This window comes from Chionomys nivalis, chromosome 8 (genome assembly GCF_950005125.1).
Source record: "Chionomys nivalis chromosome 8, mChiNiv1.1, whole genome shotgun sequence".
Taxonomy (NCBI): Eukaryota; Metazoa; Chordata; class Mammalia; order Rodentia; family Cricetidae; genus Chionomys; species Chionomys nivalis.
This window is the reverse complement of record NC_080093.1, coordinates 75,758,094-75,778,210: the sequence shown is the minus strand read 5'-3', so window position 1 is coordinate 75,778,210 and position 20,117 is coordinate 75,758,094. Positions and strand designations below refer to the sequence as shown.

The 20,117-nt window shown below is 43.3% G+C and overlaps 1 protein-coding gene across 4 annotated transcripts in view; it reads left to right on the top strand.

Moving 5' to 3' along the window:
* The first annotated feature begins 417 nt into the window (after positions 1-417).
* Mettl9 (methyltransferase 9, His-X-His N1(pi)-histidine) overlaps positions 418-20,117 on the top strand; it is a 41,401-nt gene continuing 21,701 nt past the window's right edge. Inside the window, exons 1-3 of one of the 4 annotated variants that reach the window (XM_057778617.1) lie at positions 433-854; positions 13,949-14,139; positions 18,538-18,747. In XM_057778617.1, the coding sequence (XP_057634600.1) occupies positions 690-854; positions 13,949-14,139; positions 18,538-18,747 (566 nt within the window). In that variant the 5' untranslated portion in view covers positions 433-689. Of the gene's footprint in view, positions 855-13,948; positions 14,140-18,537; positions 18,748-20,117 lie in introns of all 4 variants that reach the window. The other 3 variants (XM_057778616.1, XM_057778615.1, XM_057778618.1) reach the window with 3 other exon arrangements.

Here is a 20,117-nt window from a genome sequence, read left to right as displayed (position 1 = left end):
AGTCAGGCTCTCCGGTCCCAGATGGAAATCATTAACAAGACAGTCAAGCCCGTAACAAGAAGGGAAGCCATGGTCTATCGGACAGACCTGGGTCTGAGTGTGTCTGGACTTGGGAGAAAGGGACGAGGTCCCTTCTTCCCGGAGTCCATCTGAACGATTAAGTAAAAATCCCGCCAGGGTGTGGTCGAGGCACCCACCGGCAACTACTAAGGCAAGGAAAAACCGGAAGTCCTGCAGGTTCCCACCTCGGATTGGCGAGACTCTCGTAACTCCTTTCGGAAGTCTCCCCAGATCTTCCGCCATTAGGCGCCCAAGCGGCCGCCACGGGGAGCGTGCGGAAAGGGAGTCTTTCTCCCGCCTCCCCGACCGGCCCGCCTCCGCTCATTGGGTAGGGGAAGAACGCCCCTCCTGCGTCTGTACGTGCTCCGGGTGGAAACCGGAGCTGGGGGCGTTGGCGTTCCGGACAGGGAAGGGCCGAGGGGGACTCGAGAAGGCCGCACGCCCGCCGCTCCTCCCACCCCTCCCCCGCTCCCCCACCCCCGCCTCGGCCCCGAAGGGGGCTGCACGGGCGACTTGGCGGCGATGGCTCGAGCTCGGGCGGCGACAGCGGTGACCGGAGGCGGCGGCTCCTCCTCCTCCTCCTGGGCCTGGGCCCGGCGGTGATCCGAGCTGGCGGCCGCGGCCCCCCGATGAGACTGTTGGCGGGCTGGCTGTGCCTGAGCCTGGCGTCCGTGTGGCTGGCGCGGAGGATGTGGACGCTGCGGAGCCCGCTCTCCCGCTCCCTGTACGTGAACATGACGAGCGGCCCCGGCGGGCCAGCGGCGGCCGCGGGCGGCGGGAAGGACACGCACCAGGTACTGGGCCGCAGCCCTGCGGAGCGGGGGCGTGGCGCTCGGCCTTCCCGCGCTCGCCCCGGCCATTGTGCGGGGCGGCGCGCGCGGGCCTCGGCCCCAGCCCCGCACAAACTTTTCCCGGCCTGGGCGCTGGCCCCGCGGCGCCTTTTGTTCAGTGGCGCGGGGGCAGAGTACGGCCTCCGCTGCTCCAGCTCCCCAGGCCCCAGCGTGGGCGCCCCGGAGCCCCGCATTGTTCCCAGGCCCCCGGCGGCCTCAGGATCCGTGCAACTTTGGGCTGGGCCACCCAACTGGCACCGGGGCCGGAGCAGAAAACAGCCCCCACTATCACCCGGGCCAGCCTTCCTCTTCCCCGAGGAGCAAAACCGAAAGCCGGTCCCTCTTTTTGTCTAACCGAATCTCTGAACATACAAAGGGTTGTAAAGAAATTCAACCGGGCCTCGTGAACCATTCGGCTGACATTTTCCCGAAGCACTTAAAAAAAATGTGTTTGACAGGTCTGGGCTCCCAGCCTAGGAACCCTCCCTCCCCTCCTGCCTAAGAGACGTGTTCTTTAAACTTGGGTTTAGTTAGCTGACCAGAAAGGTTAGGACAAGGAGGGTTTAAAGGGAGAGGTTTTTAAAGTCGGAACTGGGCAGCGGTGAATTCTTGTTGTAGTTAATGGATCGTGAGCCGTGGGATTCTACCGGCTGGACGGTCTTTTCATTAGCTGTTTGTACCTGTTAAAGAAGTATGCATGGGTCAGCTGTTGAATTAAGAGGGAGGTATTTCATATTTGACCGTAAGTAGTTTGCGGTTAACCTTGTAGTCATTGAAGAGAGAGGCCTTGGAATTTAGACAAACTTTGGGCTTTTAAAAGCCAGAGTTTAGTACATCTTGCTTTTACCGAAACAAAGAGTTATTCGTGTTATTTTCGACCTCACCTTTTCATGTATAAAAGCAACATTAGGTTTTATTTACTGATTATTGGGATACATTGTTTTTTTATGATGCTAGAACGGAACTCAGATCCCGGAAACTGCTCTACTGGTGATAGATACTCAGACCCCTTTTGGAAGTAATCTTAGATTTACATTTAAAAAATGCCCTAGCGATTGTGGTGTTTTAGATGACCACTCGTGGTGTTAAGAGTGTATATAAACTTAGTATACAATCTTACGTTGTATAGCCATATTTATCGCCATGGGCTACTTCCTGCTAGCTCAGTGTCATAGACATACTACCCTGTTAATTGTATAGGTGCCAGGATGCGTCATGTCCATGTGGAACAAGGAATTGGAAATGCTGTTTTTAACAAGGACTGGATAGAAAAAAAAAGATCATTCTCTTTGATGAAGAATTATGGCTGAGTCTCCCAGTTGTTGGTCACACTTGTGAATACTGCAGCGACTTGATTTAAGTGCTCATAAAAATTGTGCTTATGGGATGGCTCAGTAGTTAAAGAATGTGCTGTTCAGTTTCCAGCACCCATGCCAGATAACTCACAACTCTTGTAACTCTAGTTCCCACGGGATTGGATGCCTCTGGCCGTCTTTGTGCGTGCGCATGCGCACGCACCGATATTTAAAAGAAATCTTTAAAAAATTGTATTTATTTTAAATACTGAAAACTGGTTTCTGTTGGTGGACACTGTCTCTGAATTTCCAGCAGAGAGCATTTTCTAATTGCATACATTCATTTATTTCTGTGGTGCCGAGGATCGAACCCAGTACCTGTACATGCCAGGCTACCCCTGTACCACAGGCACATCCGTAGTCCTTGTTGATTTGTGTATTTAATTTTGAGACAGGGCCTTGTAGCTCTGGCTGTCCTAGTAATCCTATGTAGTTCAGGCTGGCTTTGAACTCAAAGCAATCTTTCTGCCTCAGCTTCCAGAATGCTAGGATTACAGGTGGTCAGCATCACATCTGGCTTGCTCTCAGGGTTTTGTTTTGCTTTGGTGCGCCACCACTGCCTGGCCGTCCTTGGTGTTTTGAGTAGTTTAGGATGGCCTCAGCTTCACAATCCTCCCACACTGACCTGAGTACTGGGGTAATTTTAAGTGCCCACTGCTAAACCTTGCCAGACATTATTTTTGAGGTGAATACATTTGTGTTATGAAAAAGAAATGTCTGTGAGTAAAGATGAAGATGACCAGGAGGAAAGTGTGTGCTCCTAGAAGCCACCATGAATGAGCTAAGAAAGAGAGAGAGAGAGAGAGAGAGAGAGAGAGAGAGAGAGAGAGAGAGAGAGAGAGAGAGAGGCTGTCCTTTTTGAGTCTCAGCAGAGTGCCTGACTTACTACTTTTGTATTCCAGAATCCTGGTTTGCTGCATAACTTTGTTGCTTGTGAAGTAACTTTAATGGTTTTCCCCTTCAAATTAATAGTTTTATAGAGGTTTTCTGGTGTTCATTTGGGTGTGTGGGTTCCATGGCCAGCTGCATCTGGTTCTTTTGGAGTTGCATGAAAGAGGAGTTCCAGACTAAACCATCTTAGCACAGGTTTTCTTGGTGGTGTTTTATAAAGGATTTATGGTACAGGGTTTTTTGGTTAAGAGAGATCTGGAGTGAAGTTTACTCATTAAAAATTGCTGTTCAGTTGTTGGGCTTAGCTTGAAAACTAATTACTTGTTTCAGTGTGCTAGTTGCAGAACTAGATTGTGCTTTACTTTGGCAAGAAGAAGGATTTTTGGAGAAGGGATATAACCAGCAGGCTGAACTGGTTTTATTGACTTGGGTAGCTTGTGAAATAAGAATAATCTCATGTTTTTAAATGGTTGTCAATGGGGGTACAAAATACTATTTTGTAACATGAGAATTTCACATATGAAGTTCAAATATCAGAGTCTTCAAGTTTTGTAGAAACAGAGCCACCACATTGGTTCAGCTATGGATGGTGTGTGTGTTTGGGTAAAGAAGTAATCACCACCCAACAGGATTTTCTCTGCCCTGTCTTTAAAAGTCTGTTCCCCCCCTCAGTTCCCAGCTTTGTTGATCAACAGTATGGGATTCTCAACCACAGGATGGGAGGATGGATTTGTTGGGGGAGAAGTAGAAAGCAGCAGGAACTAGATGTCAGTACACTCAGAGCATAGGAAACCACAAAACCCTTTAGATGCAGTCTTTTTGGTGCATTCTCCCTAGTGCTTAAAGTTAAAGAACCATTATGGAGCTATTGAAACTTGAAAGGCTCCTCAAGGCCCCAGTAACTAGATTCTTAGTAATAACAGTCATCCACAGCCTCTCAATAACTAGATTCTTAGTAATAACAGTCATCCATAGCCTCTCGATTCATGGATCGAAAGGTTGTTAGAAAACTTGTGGGTTCTAAACCATGGCACTTTCTCCAGGTGGAAAACTTGTATTTGTTTTTCACGTATAACATTTAATGTGTGGAATTATTTAGAAGTCACTTAATATTACAAGTTACATGTAAGCCTAGTGCTTACATATAAAAGAGTCTATTTTTACCTTCTTATATAAGCTCAGAGCTGCTGTGCCAGCCTCTACAATAGAGTCAAGAGAGAATTGGAATATATATTTCCAAATGAAAAAGTACTTGAATGTCACAGCCAGAGTCAGGTGTGCTAAAGGACAGGTTGAGTTTCCTGTCCTTTTATTCCTCATTTGCCATGTGGAGGTTGGCAGAAGTCAGGCATGAGTTAACCATGCTTCGGGGTGTCAGCCAGCTAGCCAACAGACTGATGAATTGGTGTCTCTGCTCTGCCTTCCAGGCTGGAAGCCTTTGCAGCCGAATACTAAAGACTCCGGAGAAGATTTCTTTCCTCTTTGCACCCTCTACTATAGCCCTTAAACAAGTGCGTGCCTCAGTTTCATGGAACACTAAGATCATTTCCTTCCCTGAATGTGCCAAGGGTCATTATGTTCCCCTTTGAAAATGCCCTAGAGGATCCTGTAACCTGTATTAAAAAGAGTCTGTTGTTGTGCCCAACAGGAGTTTTGTTAAAATCTTAGGATTATAAAACACTAATCATGAGAGAGTATTTGGAATGAGGACTGCCACTTATATATTTATTAAGTCCAAGCTAAAGCAACTTGATCTAATCTGTATAAATGGCTCTCCACTATGAATGCGCGGGCACCTTTCATTGTGCGCATTGAGATTGTTAGCGGAGCCTGATGTTTATGCTGCTGGGTGCTCTGCAGACAGAAATGGATGGAAGGACAAAGGTTTACTCACAAGCTTTGGCCAGTATTGGGGAGAGGGAAATTCTAAGTCAGTCTTAGCCTTACCAGGTGCTATCATTTATAGAAAGATGCACCTAAAGCCAGGACATATGCATGTGCGTATTTAATTATGGGCCTTAATTACCAGACTTGGATGCCAAATCTTTCTTCTGTTCATAGTGCTTTTGGACCTTCCTTCCTTCCTTCCTTCCTTCCTTCCTTCCTTCCTTCCTTCCTTCCTTCCTTCCTTCCTTCCTTCCTTCCTTCCTTCCTTCCTGATTTTTATTTATTATATATGTAGTGTTCTGTCTGCATATATGCTTGCATGCTGTAAGAGGGCAGCAGATCTCATTGTAGATGGTGTGAGCCACCGTGTGGTTGCTGGGAATTGAACTCAGGACCTCTGGAAGGACAGTCAGTGCTCTTAACTAACCACTGAGCCAGCTCTCCAGCCCCATGGGGCTATCTTTCTTTACTCATTGTTGATATATCTTGGAGGGATCCTAATTCCTACAGCCCCATTACACATCTCAAGTAAAGAGATAACTGATTTGTTACAAATTTCTAGATAAATGGTTGAGTGGGTTTTGGATTTACTCTTTTTTTTTTTTTTTTTTTTTTTTTTTTGGTTTTTCGAGACAGGGTTTCTCTGTGGTTTTTTGGAGCCTGTCCTGGAACTAGCTCTTGTAGATCAGGCTGGTCTCGAACTCACAGAGATCCGCCTGCCTCTGCCTCTTGGATTTACTCTTGAGCTGTCTTTTAGAGTGTGTCAGTTGTGAAATTTTGAGACTGATTGCATTGCATCTGGGAATGGAATTTCTGAGTCCTTAACTTTAAAGATTGTAGTTCATGGGCTTTTTCTGACCACCTCTCTAATTGGAAAGAATGTTTATTCATTAAATTCATGGGTCCCATTTCTTTTGAGAATGATTTGGGTACCCAGTCAGTTAATATGAACTGTGTCCTATCCCCCCCGTCCTGGTCAGCCAGCCGTTTCCTTCTGACATGTGAACACTTACTAGGGCTTTTATCATGTACCTGGTAACTTTAAGTAAGTTGTGCTTTATAATCCTATAACAGCTCTTCTTCATAGCTGGTGCCACGCCCACATTCAAGAGACTTGTGAGAGACCAGAGTCAGTTGTTGGGTTTGGGATCAAGCTTTGCCTCAGTAAGAGGCCCGGGCATGTCCCATTACCTCATAGAGCTCCTTTCAGGAAACCATGGTTCTCTAAAGGCTATGTGAAAATGGAAAATCTGTCCACTCTAGTGGGCCTCTGTGGAGTCACTATGGTTCAAGATTTTGTGGTCTGTGAGTTGGACAGCTGCAGGACTGCTCAGTTTGACCTGCTTTGGTAAAACTTAAAGCGGGCGTGGGGGCTCCTTACCTTCAGTGTCTGCTGACAAGGAGTTTTTCAACTTTTTTGTTTTTGTTTTTTTCGAGACAGGGTTTCTCTGTAGCTTTGTAGCCTGTCCTGGAACTAGCTCTTGTTAGACCAGGCTGGCCTTGAACTCACAGAGATCCACCTGCCTCGCAATTTTTCAGTTTTTCACCACTTACTGTGTGCCCAACAACACAAAGGCAGAAGTCACAGGTCTTAGGGTCTAGTTCTGCGAGACTGCCACTCACTTTAGAGGCCAGCAGCAAGTTCCAGGTCCTCAGCCTTTCCTCACCTTGACTGTATGTTTAGAGGATCCTGCAACCCCATCTCCTGGGTTTCATAATTTGCTGTAATGATTCCCATACTTAGGCATAATGGATTGAATCATTGGCCATGGTTAGCCAACCTCAATCCAGTGTTTTTCTGTTCTTGGGGATGTAGGATAGAGCCAAAATTTTCTAGCTGTCTAGTCATAACTTTTCCTCCTTCCCATCTTATTTATGAACAAAAGAATATTTTTGTTTTTAATTTATGTGTATGAGTGTCTTGCCTACATGTGTGTCTGGGTACCATGTGCGTGCCTATATCCCACGGAGACCAGAAGAGGGTATTGGATCCTGTGTAACTATTACAGGATGCTGTGAGCCACCTTCTGGGTTCTGGGAATCCAGCCTAGGTTCAGTCTCAAAAAGACATTCTTATCACCAGGAAGGTTTCTCAGAAGTTTTAGGAGCTCTATACCAAGAATATGGGGGAAATGACCAGATATTTTATTTTGTCACACTATATAAAGTCAATAAGCTGTGTTTTATAATTTTCAAGTTCTTTTGGTGTGTTCAATTCTGTTGTATTTTGAAAGAAAAGACTATTCATTGTACAGCGTGTATTTGGTTGGTGGAAATTCCAGAAAACAATTTTAGAGAAACTTTTAACTGTGTCCATTAGCCTTGACAATTAGCTGTAGTTTCACAGAGAAGCTGCATTTCCTTTACTCTAATAGTGACTCATCAACCAGATTATATAAATATTAAGAAATGTACATGTGCTTAATGAAGCTTTTTTTGTGTGTGTGTAGTGAGTGTATGTGTATGGTGCATAGTCGTGGAGGCTAGAGGACATTGGGCATATTCCTCTATCACTCTCTGCCTATGCCCTTGAATAGACAGGGTCTCTTACTGACCCCCACGACCATGGTTTTGGCTAGACTGCCTGGCTTTTTATGTGTGTGCCTGGGATTTCAACTCAGGTCTTCATGTTGTCACAGCAATTGCTCTTCCTCACTGAGCTGTCTCTCCAACCCATGAAGAAGTTTTGGAAGACCATATGACCTCATGTCTCGTTATCTTGATTTAGTAATATTGTCAGAAACCCCACCATGCTATTGTCACCCATCCAATTTGGCTCTTTATTATTTGTCAAGTTATTGCTGTCCTTGTAGTCTTGTGCGAGTAATGACAATATTGCTAGTTACTATAGTTTTACAGAGGTGTTGAGTTATCACAGCTTACTGTGCCTGGCATGGGTGGGTTGGTTGGATTTCAAAGTTTACTTGATTAATAAGATCACAGACCTTTAAAGGAGGGTGATAATGAAATGCCCTTTTAGACATTGTGGTCTCAACATTGGTGCATAGCCTTTCCACCATGAAATTTATTAAGGGTAGTATTTTGTTCTTGCCCAGTGCACCTTTGTCTCTATAGTCTTTGAGGAGCATGCATGCAAAGAACTTGACCTGCTGGAAAGTGCCCGTGTGTCTCTAGGTGGCCACCCGGGTCACAAGCTCTGTAGCTTTCACTTTAGCATGCTTGTTTGGAGAGCACCAGCTGCCTGCAGTAGCTTCTCACTGATTGGCTCTTGTTGGCTTCTCAGCAGGTTTTCTTATTGAGGGCTCTGCAGGTTGGAATCCAGATCCTAGTCTCATTGCTACTTGTTCCTTTTGGTTTCAGAATTTATTTTTGATTCTGGAATTCAAGTTTTGAGACCAGTGAGTCCCTCCTGTAATCAGTAGCAGTATTAGACCACATTTTCCCATCCTGGCTAAATCCAGTTTTCATAGGTTCTCAAGCAGTGACAGTTGCTCTCTGGCTACATTTTGTTCACTGGGGTGATGCTAGTAGCATCTGATGTGTAAAGGTAATCTGTAACAAAGGGTTACCAGGCCCAAGTGTCAGTGCCAAGGTTGAGAAACACTGGCCCATAGGAATACACTGCCTGGATTGGATTATTAATTTCTTCAAACTTGTCCAGACCAGCTTCCTTGGAGAATAGCCCTGCTTATTTTCAAGCAGTACTGGGTAGAGTAAAGCAAGAACCCTTTGTAAAAGATGTTCTTGGCAAGGTAACACGAATAGGATCTAGAACCAACTGAAGGCACTCTGGGACTCTGGATTCCCTGTCTCTTCAAAAGAGGACGTTTAACCCACATGAAGTGGCTCATGCCTGTAATTCTAGAGCTTGGGAGGCTGAGGCAGGCAGTTGGCTCTAGTCTGAGCTACATAGTGAGCTCTAGACCAACCTGTGCTACAGGGTATGGTACACAAGTTCTAATTGCTCTTAATAAAACCTGGAGTCAGATATTAGGGAGATCAGAGAAGCAGTGCAGCCAGTCACTAGAGAGACCTTTTACCTCTACCGAATTCTCAGACCAAAAGGTCGACCCTATCCTCAGTCTGCATCCTCAGACTGACTGCCTCAGACTGTTGCCTTGGACTGCACTGAGCTCCTGTCCCCTCCCACCTTATATTCCTTTCTCCGCCCAGCCAAATCACTCCTGTCTCCACCTCCCTAGTGCTGAGATTAAAGGTGTGAGGTACCAAGTGCTGGGCTCACCTTTGTGTTATCTCTGTTTCTCTTTTAAACTGGGTCGGTGTAGCCCAGTATAACTTTGAACTAAGAGATCCCTTTGTCTCCTGGGATTAAAGGTGTGTGCCACCACTCCCTGGCCTGTAGTGACTTATCTCTGCAGTCTGATCTTCAGGCAAGTTTTATTTGTTAAAACAAAAAAGGTCACTACAGGGTAAGACACCATTCAAAAAACAAAATGAAAAGTTATATGGTGTAATTGCCAGGTGTTTGGCACCTGTGGGTGCTTACTGTCTATCTTCCATGTTTGTGTGTGATAATACAGTTTTGTGCTAGGTAGGTAGATAACTCTTAACTGTTTGCAAAGATAGGGTTAAGTAAAGTCTTGTAGAAACTCTGGATTTTGAGCAACTGACAACTCAGTAACAGGATGTCTCTGTGGATATCCTTGTTTTCTCCATGAGTTTGTTAAAGATACCAGGTTCTACCCATTTAGACTTCCTAGGAGTCTTAGAATTGTTTTGAGAGCCAGAGGCAAATAAATCATTTGTCTCTGTCTTCTTTTGAAGTCAGCTATTCTCCCAGTCTTTATGAATCTTATTCTGTGAGGATAGATGTTAAACATGGAATTGTGTACAGTCACTATTCAGCTGGCATATGTGTTGCCAAGGAGACACAAAGGGGATTGATTAGTACAGGGAACTCTTAAGTTATCCTAGAAGTTTAGGGAAAAGGAAGAAATGCTCAAGCTGGGCTGCACTGACCAGGAGGGAGCACAGTGGGCAGTGACAAATGTTGTGTGGAATCTCTGTGGGAAGGGGCCTTCAGAGGAGGGGAGCCCAGCATCTTGGTAGCACATGTTGTGAGGTGAGGCTGTGGACAAGAAAGAACAGTAATCTTGTAAGGCCTTGGGAACCATGGTGAGCACTTGGACTGTTATTACGGTTATGTGTTATTGCATTTTACATGCTAAGAAGTTTACTAGGTCATATGTGTTTCCTGATTGCTTAATTTCTATAGGATCAAGTTGCCTACCTACATGTAGGTGTGTTTGCTGTGAAAATAGTGTGTGAATGTATCTGTATTCATGTTTGTGAGTGTAAATGGCACTCAGAATAACCTTGGGTGTCATACTCAAGTGTTGTCCACTTCGTTCTCTTTGAGATGGTCTGTCACTGGCCAAATATGCAGGGCGAAGCTGACCATCTAGCAAGTCCTACGACTTTATCTGTCTCTACCTTCCCAGCACTGAATTTAACACCACATGCCTGGCTTCTTCATTTACATGGGTTCTGGGCATTGAGCTCAGGCCCTCATGTTTGCAAGGCAACCACCTTATCAACTGAGTTCATCTTTGCAGTTCACAAAAAATTTAAAATATGGAATTTAATAGTTTCTACTGTTTTCAGAGCTGTGCAACCATCTCTAATACCTAATTTTGGATTTTTTTTACTATCTCCAAAAGAAACCTTATGCCCATTATGTAAGCCTGTTCCTACTATCTACTATCTCTTTGCCCAAGGCCTAGCCACAGAATCTGCTTGTTGTCTCTGGATTTCTTTTTGTTTTTTGTTTTTTGAGACAGGGTTTCTCTGTGGTTTTGGAGCCTGTCCTGGAACTAGCTCTGTAGACCAGGCTGGTCTCGAACTCACAGAGATCCACCTGCCTCTGCCTCCTGAGTGCTGGGATTAAAGGTGTGTGCCACCACCGCCCGGCCTGTCTCTGGATTTCTATATCATAGAATAAGCTGAAGTATACAGTTTGTGACCTCTTATGACTGGATTATTTTACTTAGTGTGTTGTCAAGGTGCATCTTCTGGAGCATGAGCCTGTACTTTATTCTTTTGATGCCTGAACACTGTTTCCTTGTGTGTTGTTTCTGCCCTTTGGTAATGACGGCTGGTGCTGTTGTGGCCATGAGGCTTCTATCACATAACTGGCCCGGAGGGACATGGAAACCTTCACAGAGAAGAGCTTTACTCCTTTTTATTTTGCAGCGTATTCTATTTACTAAACACCGTCTGTCACTCCATTGCTGTGAAGAGGCTCCGTGACCAAGGCAACTCTTAGGAAAGAAAATATTTAATTGAAGGCTTACTTAGAATTTCAGAATTTATGGGTTCTGGGCATTGAACTCGGGCCCTCATGTTTGAAAAGCAAGAAATTATCAACTGAGGTATCTTCACAGTCCGCACAAAAAATTCAAAGTTTCTAGTATTTTCCACATAATCCATTATCATTCTGTCAGGGAACTGGTGGCAGGCAGGTGCTCGAGTGGTAGCTGAGAACTGCATCCTGGTCTGCAGGCTGGGAAGAGGGACTGTAAGCTTGGCGCGACTTTAAAAACCTCAAAGCCCACCTGTAGTGTCACACTTCCTCCAGCAAGGCCACACCTCCTAATTACCCCCCTTCTCTCTCTGGTGACTAAAGCATTCAAATATATGAGCCCGTGGGGACCATTCTTATTCAAAACACCACAGATTTTTTTTTTTCTAAGAAAACTTTTGTGGCAGTAATGGTCCAATACATGTGTTAGTATTTATGAATGGAGAAATATGCTATTAAAATTTGAGATTTTTTTTCATGGTGCTTGAAAGCAATAATAGCAGTTAATGGTGCCGCTTCTCACTTCTGAAAGTCAGGGTCCATTGTTACTCTTGTTGTCCGTTTACAGTGGATGCCAAGAGATTCTTAGCTCCTGCTTTTCAGTTGGATGACTTGTTGCCCACGTTAACAGAATGCTCCTGATTGCCTGTTAGCAAGGTGCTGTGTTTCAACTTGATTAGCCATTTCAGAGCAAAAAATAAATACAAGTCAGAGTAACTCAGTTGTAGAGTTCAGAATGTGCACAAGGTCATGGGTATAATAAAAATGGTTTATGAGCTGTACTGAGGCATAGCTTTAGGCTCAGTAAGTTTTAAGGATTAGTAAATAGTAAATGATTAAGCAAGAACATTTCCAGACCAATGAGAGAAGTGTAGGCTGTGAATTTCAAGCCATTTTATAGCTTGTCACTATAGGGCAGAGACAACAAGTAGTTTTAGGTAAAGTCCAGGAAGTTTTGTTAGCAGTGGTTAAACAGCAAGTTAGTACAAAGTAGTCAAGAGCGAGAAACTTTGGAGTATGTAGAGTGTACGAAGGATGAATCATTGACATTTACTGTGACCTTCTGCATGTTTTTGCTGGCTTCCATTTGGTTTCTTTTAATGTTAGTGTCAAGAAGACTGATTGCACTCAGAATTTACTAAGTGTAAGATGACTATAAAATTGCTCCATTAATGGTGCAGGAAGTTATGGGACTCTTACTGCTAGTAAGTGGTCAGATTTGTCAAGGTTAAGCAAGTCACTTAGGGCTAGTAGACTCCTTATTTGGAAAAATTAGTAGTTTCCTAAAAATAATTCACTAAAAGTAACCATCTGCAGTTTTTCGACTATGTATAAGGGACTTGAGGGTGTCTGTCTGAGAGGAATCACTGCTGCTGCTTTGTGCTGTACTGACTTGTCCGCATTGTATTTGTTCATAGCACTTGTGAGCTAAGGAGAGTCGCTGTCTGAGCTCACATAGGGCTACACTGAAGCTGCTATGCAACCTCCTCTCCCACTTTCCTGCTACACTAACTCTAGGGAGATGGGAAGTGTTTGTTTTGGAAGGCTTGCTAAATAAACATATAAAGATACTTTCATGCCTGTGGGTGTTTTGCCTGCATGTATATACGTGCACCATGTGCATACTGTGCCTGGGGAGGCCAGAAGAGAGCATTGGATTCCCTAACACTGGAGTCGCAGACGGTTGTGAGCTGCCATGTTGTGCTAGAAAACTGAATCTGGGTCCTTTGCAGGGCCAGCTAGTGTTTTTAAACACTGAGCCATGTGTCTAGCCTTTAAACGTTACCTTTCTCTGTAGTTATGGAATTTTGTTTTTAAAAAATATCTGGCTAGAACCTATTCTTGTGTTTTTTTCAAGACAGGGTTTCTCTGTAGCTTTGGAGCCTGTCCTGGAACTAGCTCTTGTAGACCAGACTGGGCTTGAACTCACAGAGATCCGCCTGCCTCTGCCTCCCGAGTGCTGGGATTAAAGGCACATGCCACCATCGCCCTGTGCTAGAACCTGTTCTTAGAAATCTTTTCTTAGTGTGTAATCACTTGGTCGTCTTAATTGCAGAATGAACTCAAGTAACTTTCTCGAGCTCATGAGAGTTGAGGTGGGCATATTGCTAAAGCACACCCCAGAATATCCAAAGGTCTCTTTTCCTTACACCTCTGAAGAAGGCAAGCTGATCTGTTTTCCAGAGTACTAGTTGTTCACTCTGCTGCTGATTAGGTTGGCAGATTCGAGGTACATCTCTGAATTATACAGTGTTCCATTTAAACACGGTGATGTTAGCCATCCGCCTGCGATGTTGAGTCAGTCTCTGCCAAGGAAGGTTTTCTGACTTGACTGTTTTGTGACTGAGGCCTTGAGTTAGGGTTCGATGACCTGGTTCTGCCAGCTACTGTGCTGCATGACCTGGAAGCCCTCTCACCTTCCTCTCTACCCAGCAGGCTGGGTGATGAGAATGAAGTGAGAGGTCGCCTGAACTTTGTGGGTCATGTGGGCAGGAAAGATGATTGATGATCGCCCGCAGAGTCATGAGATTGTATTTGAAGATCTTAGATTAGATTTTAGGCCTCTGGGTTTTTGTTTTGTTTTGTTAGATTTCTTAGGCATTACATCAACTGTGTTTAATCTTACTTTTTTTCCCCTCTAGTGGTATGTGTGCAACAGAGAGAAGTTATGTGAATCGCTTCAGTCTGTCTTTGTTCAGAGTTATCTTGATCAAGGAACACAGATCTTCTTAAACAACAGCATTGAGAAATCTGGCTGGCTATTTATCCAACTCTATCATTCTTTTGTATCATCTGTTTTTAGCCTGTTTATGTCTAGAACATCTATCAACGGGTAAGTGAATATTAGAATTTCCACCCCTTTTATTCTCAGGCTTAAAAAAGGAAAGAGGGAAATTACCTTCTTCTAGATACTACCTTAACCACAACACTCCTTGTCAAAATTGCTATTGAAGCCTTGTGTACCTAGATTTTTAAAATTTATCATAACTGTGCAAGTAGCTTTATTAGCCTGTATTTCTATGGTGGGAGACTTCAGTTCATTTCCTGCTCTGATGGACATAGGAACCACCAGGAGATGGTGTTAAAAGGTAGGTTATGAGTTGGTTGCTTCTGGTCTATGTTTTCTGGGTTTTTTTTTTTTCCTTCTTTTTATTTTGAGATGGTTTCTCTGTGTAACAGTCCTAACTGTCCAGGACCTCGCTCTGTAGACCAGGCTGCTCTCAAGCTCACAGAGATTCTCCTGCCTTTGCCTCCACAAGTTCTGGGGTTAAAGACATGTACCACCTCACCCAACTAAGGGTCTGTGTTTTTAACAAACTTCTGCTAACTGTGGGCTTTGGAGTAGCAAAGACTTGAGACCAAGCCCTCAACTGGAAGAGGCCCTTATGCTGAAGGAAGGCCTTAAGCCCACATCCCACAGACAAGGTTTTGAGGGATCTGACTGTCCAGCCCAACAGTAGGCAACAACTGTTTAAAGGATCTGGCATTTGTCCTAACATAATGTCTAGGCTTACCAGGAAGTTTGGTTCCTTCATAAATATCTACAGAAAAGATTTCATAAATATCATTTATCACTTCTTAGTTAGATTTTTAAACGTGCCGAAGGCCTTACAATGAAGAAAGCCAAATTTTGGCAATTGGTCATGGTGCTTTTCTTTTACCCTTGAGGTTTGGATCAAATTTCTGCTAAATGTCCATATCCCCAGTCTATCATCTAGTTCTTAAATATGTTTTCAGGCACACAAGCCATCCGCCAGGGTTTCTTACTTAATTTTCTCCCTTGTTTATATGAACTTGGTTTATGTTTGCTTCAGCAAACATTTGAGATTTTTTTTATTGGGAGTTGAATTTATACAACCTGGCCTATTTTGTCCTAAAATTGGTTACACTGATTTTCTGTTCTATGCCATTCATTCTTTGTTTGGGGAAATCAAGCGTGGATTTTTTCTTTCTTTCTAATTTTTTATATTTCAAGACAAGAGTTTCTTTATGTAGCTCTGGCTGTCCTGGAACTTGCTCTCTTTGTAGGCCAGACTGACCTCGAACTCACAGAGATCCTTTATGGGAGTTCTTTACTCTTTGAAAGTGATAAAAGGTGGGAATCTTTTCTTTAAAAAGTGCTTTCAGGGTTGGAGAGATGGCTTAGCAGTTAAGAGCTTTGGCTGCTCTTCCAGAGGACTTGGGCTCAGTTTCCAGCACCCACAAGGAGCGCCAGTTCCAGAGGATCACACAGACATACCTGTAGGCAAAACACCAATGCACATAAAATAAATAACTTTTTAAAGAAAGTGCTTGCATCAGTGCTTTGTTTCTGGACATCTCAAACTAAAATTACTTCCTTTTTCTTCTACCTGCTGAAACCCACTTAAAATTCCTTACTGTAGAATTTGGCAGTTTGACCAAAGAGGCAGCGTGATAGTAAATGCCATTGTCTTCCATTACTGTAACTCTTCTGCCTCCACCCTTTTTGTTTTTATGTAGCCTTGGTATGTTGCCCAGATTGGCCTCAAACTCCTGTACTCCTGAGCTCAATGATATACCCCTGTTACATACTGTTCTGTTTGCCTTGCTCATTCTACAGTTGTTATTATTGCTTAATGTGTGTGCATGTGAATGTGCATTGCCAGGGCATACCAGTGTGGAGGTGGTGGACAGATTGTGGGACTTGATTCTGTCCCACCGTGTGGGCCATATCACTGCCACGCCCTGCCCCCACCTCTTGTTAAACTTAGTGTCTCTTGTCCTCTACTCAGAACTCAGTTTTGAGCCCACTGGTATTTTCCACTATGCAGTGGTACTCTCTGTAATAGAAATAACTACATAGTTATGGTGAAACCTTCTTGAACCAAGATGCTCATCAAAGTTCTTCATGGTAGAAAGAAGGCAAAGAGAGAGTTGGTTTGTATTGTTTGGTTTTGTTTTTGCATAGTGTCTTGCTATAGTGTCTGGCTGGTCTTGAACCTGTGGCAGCCCTCTTACCTCTGCCTCCTGACTTCTGGGATAACAGATATATGCCTCCACACCCAGTTTAAAAGATTTTTTTCTTTTTGTTGAAAATTGGTGGTACTGGGGATTTTATTCCCTTACACAATTGGGGCAAGGACTGTTTTTATATCCTAAGTTATATCCCTTGAGGAACTTGATAGCTGTTTTCAGTTTATTTATATTTATTTATTTTGGTTTTTCAAGACGTGGTTTCTCAGTGTAGCCCTAGACTGTTCTGGAACTCGCTCTTGTAAACCAGGATGGCTTTGAACTCACAGAGATCCGCCTGCCTCCTGCCCCCAAGTGCTGGAATTAAAGGCGTGCACCACCACCCAGCTTGTTTTCAGTTTATTTTATAAGGAAGAAACACAGCTTTCTGTAGACTTATGTCTAGAGAACCTAGGATGATTCTGAAGGACTGGAAAGAGTGGAGAACATTCTCCACAGTGTTTCCCGGAGGCCTGATGTCATACTAGTGCGGTGTCTCCATGTGTACTTGGATACTTCTGTTTGCTTGCTAAACAGTGTAGGGCATTTAGCTTCTTAGGTCATGCTGAACTTCTCGAAGGGCGGAGTTAACTCTTTTTGACACTTTTTTATGGAGCCCCCTTTGCTCATGTTCTTTGCAGATAGGGTAGTATTTCCCTCATTTCTTTTTGGTGCCTTTAAACGTAGACTTTTGTGCGTTAATTTTGTGAGCTCTGACCTCAGATGATCTCTGGCCCTATAATTTTATAGTAACATGACAGGCTTCTTCACATTCCAGGGAGACGGCTTGGGAACATGTTTTATAGCTGGGAAAGTTTTAGGCAAAGTACTTTGTGACTTATTTTGGTTCTATGGCATGAAGTCAGCATCAGGCTGCCTGGAGCCCTTCTGCTTGACTGGATCCTGCGTGGATTTTGCACAGCCATTTCAGCAAGTTTAGCCCCTTTTCTCACATGTGCTTGTTTTCCCTCTAGCAGTGAAAACAATGGGGATTAGTTATGTCTCTTATGAGATATGACTTTCTTTGCTAAAAAGTTCTCAACAACATGCTTAGCGGTCTCTGGGGTCTTCTCGGTTCCTGCTCCCCAGTCTTTCAGCATTTATGTGAGACAGAAGATTTACTGTAAATTATTGAATTTTGTTCAACTCTCTTATGGCCTTAATGGCAAAAGAAGAGAAGGAATTTATTACATCAGCTCCATTTTTATTACTGTTCTTGAAGCTGTTCTTACTGCAAGCACCGTGTTGTGTGTATTTTCACAGTCATTGAACAGTAAACCTAGTTTACATTCTGATTATTTCCAGAAAGTGACAAAATGGCGCAGATTTCTCTGCTTCTGGTACCAGTGGTTTTCCATGATCTGAGGAGGAGCTGCATCAAGCTGCTTCAGGTTGCAGAGAAAATCTTAAAAGTGGGCTTCTGAGAGTTGCAGGCTTTTAGCCTTGTTGCAGCAGTAATAGCTCCTTAGATTTCTGAGTTTCACTGCATTTGAAGAAAAGGCTGTTTCGTTTAAAGGAAGTTGGAAAATTTTTGCCCCAGACAAACCAGGATTTAAGAGCAAGAAGGGAGTAGGGAGTGCATGTCTCTGAGGCTTGCTTGAGCTGTGCCTGCTTTCCTGCGGGCTCTTTCGGTCTCCACTTAACTTCTGTCGGTCTCTTTTTATTTTTATCTTTTCAATCAATACTATCAGTTTGAAATTTTTTTTTTAAGAACCTTTAATAAATTATAGGTCTCAGCTAATTGTAAAACAACCTGCCTGAATATGGATCCACTTTCTTAATGCCAGTTGGCTGATCTTACAAGGGTTTCTCTTTTCCTCTTTTAAGATGGTTGTATTTTTAGTGTATCTTAAACTCTTTTATATAAAGCTATTTATTTTTTCCTATCACCCATTGTTGAGTTTATCATCTTAGAAGGCATGCTTGACTGCTGTCTAGTACTGCGGTCTGACTCCACTGACCTGGCATCTCTGCCTTTCCTTCCTTCTTTTCTTCTTATTTGACTTCAGTTCTCACTTCCATTATTTCATTTCTTCTTTACTTCTCCTTACCATGCATTTTGGAATATCATTTGCAACTGAAAATCATGTTATCATTATATGATATGTTAGTGAATTTGCTTTTTAGTCATAGAAGATAAACTATGTTTTAATCATACAATAATTTCACAAAGTCAGAAATTTTTGGTGCTGTTTGCTCTGTGTGTATGTAGAAGTATTAATATGTGTAGACTTCAACTCTTACCCTTTTTCCCCAGGTTGCTAGGAAGAGGCTCGATGTTTGTGTTTTCACCAGATCAGTTTCAGAGACTGCTTAAAATTAATCCGGACTGGAAAACTCACAGACTTCTTGACTTAGGTGCTGGAGATGGAGAAGTCACAAAAATCATGAGCCCTCATTTTGAAGAAATTTATGCCACTGAGCTTTCTGAAACGATGATCTGGCAGCTCCAGAAGAAGAAATACAGGTACCAGTTCTAGAGGTGTGCCAGGGGTATTGGGTATGTCTTGGTTTTAGATGGAGTTCTTCTTTAAAGTGTATGTATATGTGTTTACATACATTTGTGTGTGTGTGTGTTTCACTGGAGATTGGACGCAGGGTCTTGTGCTTGCTAGGCCAGCACTTTACCTCTGCACATACCCTAGTGATAAGAATCAGGAACAGTTTTCCATGGTTAAGAATTAAGCACAAATCATTGGGAAACCAGAGAAAAGGAATTTTCCATGGCAGCATTTTTTTGAAGCAGAGGACTTGTCATCACAGGGAACATAGCATGAGTGAGAGACAGCTTGGAGCAGGCAGTCACATATGAGGGCCTGTCCTCTAGGTAGGATCTGGCATGTCCAGATATTTTGTATGCTTTAAATTTTTTTTTGGTAAAAATATGTAATGTAAGATGTATCATTTTAATCTTTAAGGTTCTAATTAGGTCAGTGGTAGTGGTCCATTTGTATCATCTATCCTCATAGCTTTTTCATCTTCCCTAACGGCACTCTCAAATAGTCATCTCTGATTCGTCCTTCTTTCCAGTTCAAAATGACCTTTCTGCTTTGTATGAATTTGACTATTCCGTGTACTTTATCTTGGAGGAATCAAAGGAGGACCCACGAAAGTCCTTTGACTGGCTTATTTCACTTAGCATATTGTTTTGGTGATTCATCTATGTTGTAGCTTGTGCTTATTTTCTTAGTACTGAACAACACAACTGTACAGTTCCTCCACACTATTCTACAGACATTTGGGTTGCTTCTAACATTTGTCTTAATTACTTTTTGTTGCTGTACTAAGAGACGGTGACCAAGGCAACTTATACAAAAAAAGAATTTATGGGGCTTCCAGGTTCATAGGGTGAGTCTGCAACCTTTCTGGTGGGCATACACTGGAGCGGTAGCTGAGAGTGCACGTGTTGAGATAACAGCTTTAAAGCAGAGAGAGAACTGGGAATGGTGTGAGCATTGAGAAGCCTCAAATTCTACCCCCAGTAACCACCTTAAACAAGACCACACCTTCTAGTCTCCTAGTCCTTCCCGAACAGTTCACCAATTGGGGACCAAGTATTCAAATATGTGAGCCTATTGGGGGCCATGCTCATTCAAGCCACCACAGCCGTTGTGAGTAATACACGAATGAGTAATATAAATGCCTGTTAAGTCCCCCCCTTAGGTATATGCCTAAAAGTGGAATTGCTAGATCACATGTTAAGTCTATGGTTTTAAAATTTTTTAAATATATTTTTTATGTGTACAATACTTTATCTGCACGTATGTCTGTGTACCATGTGCACGACTGGTGCCCACGAAAGCCAGAAGAGGGTGTTGGGATTCCCTAGAACTGGAG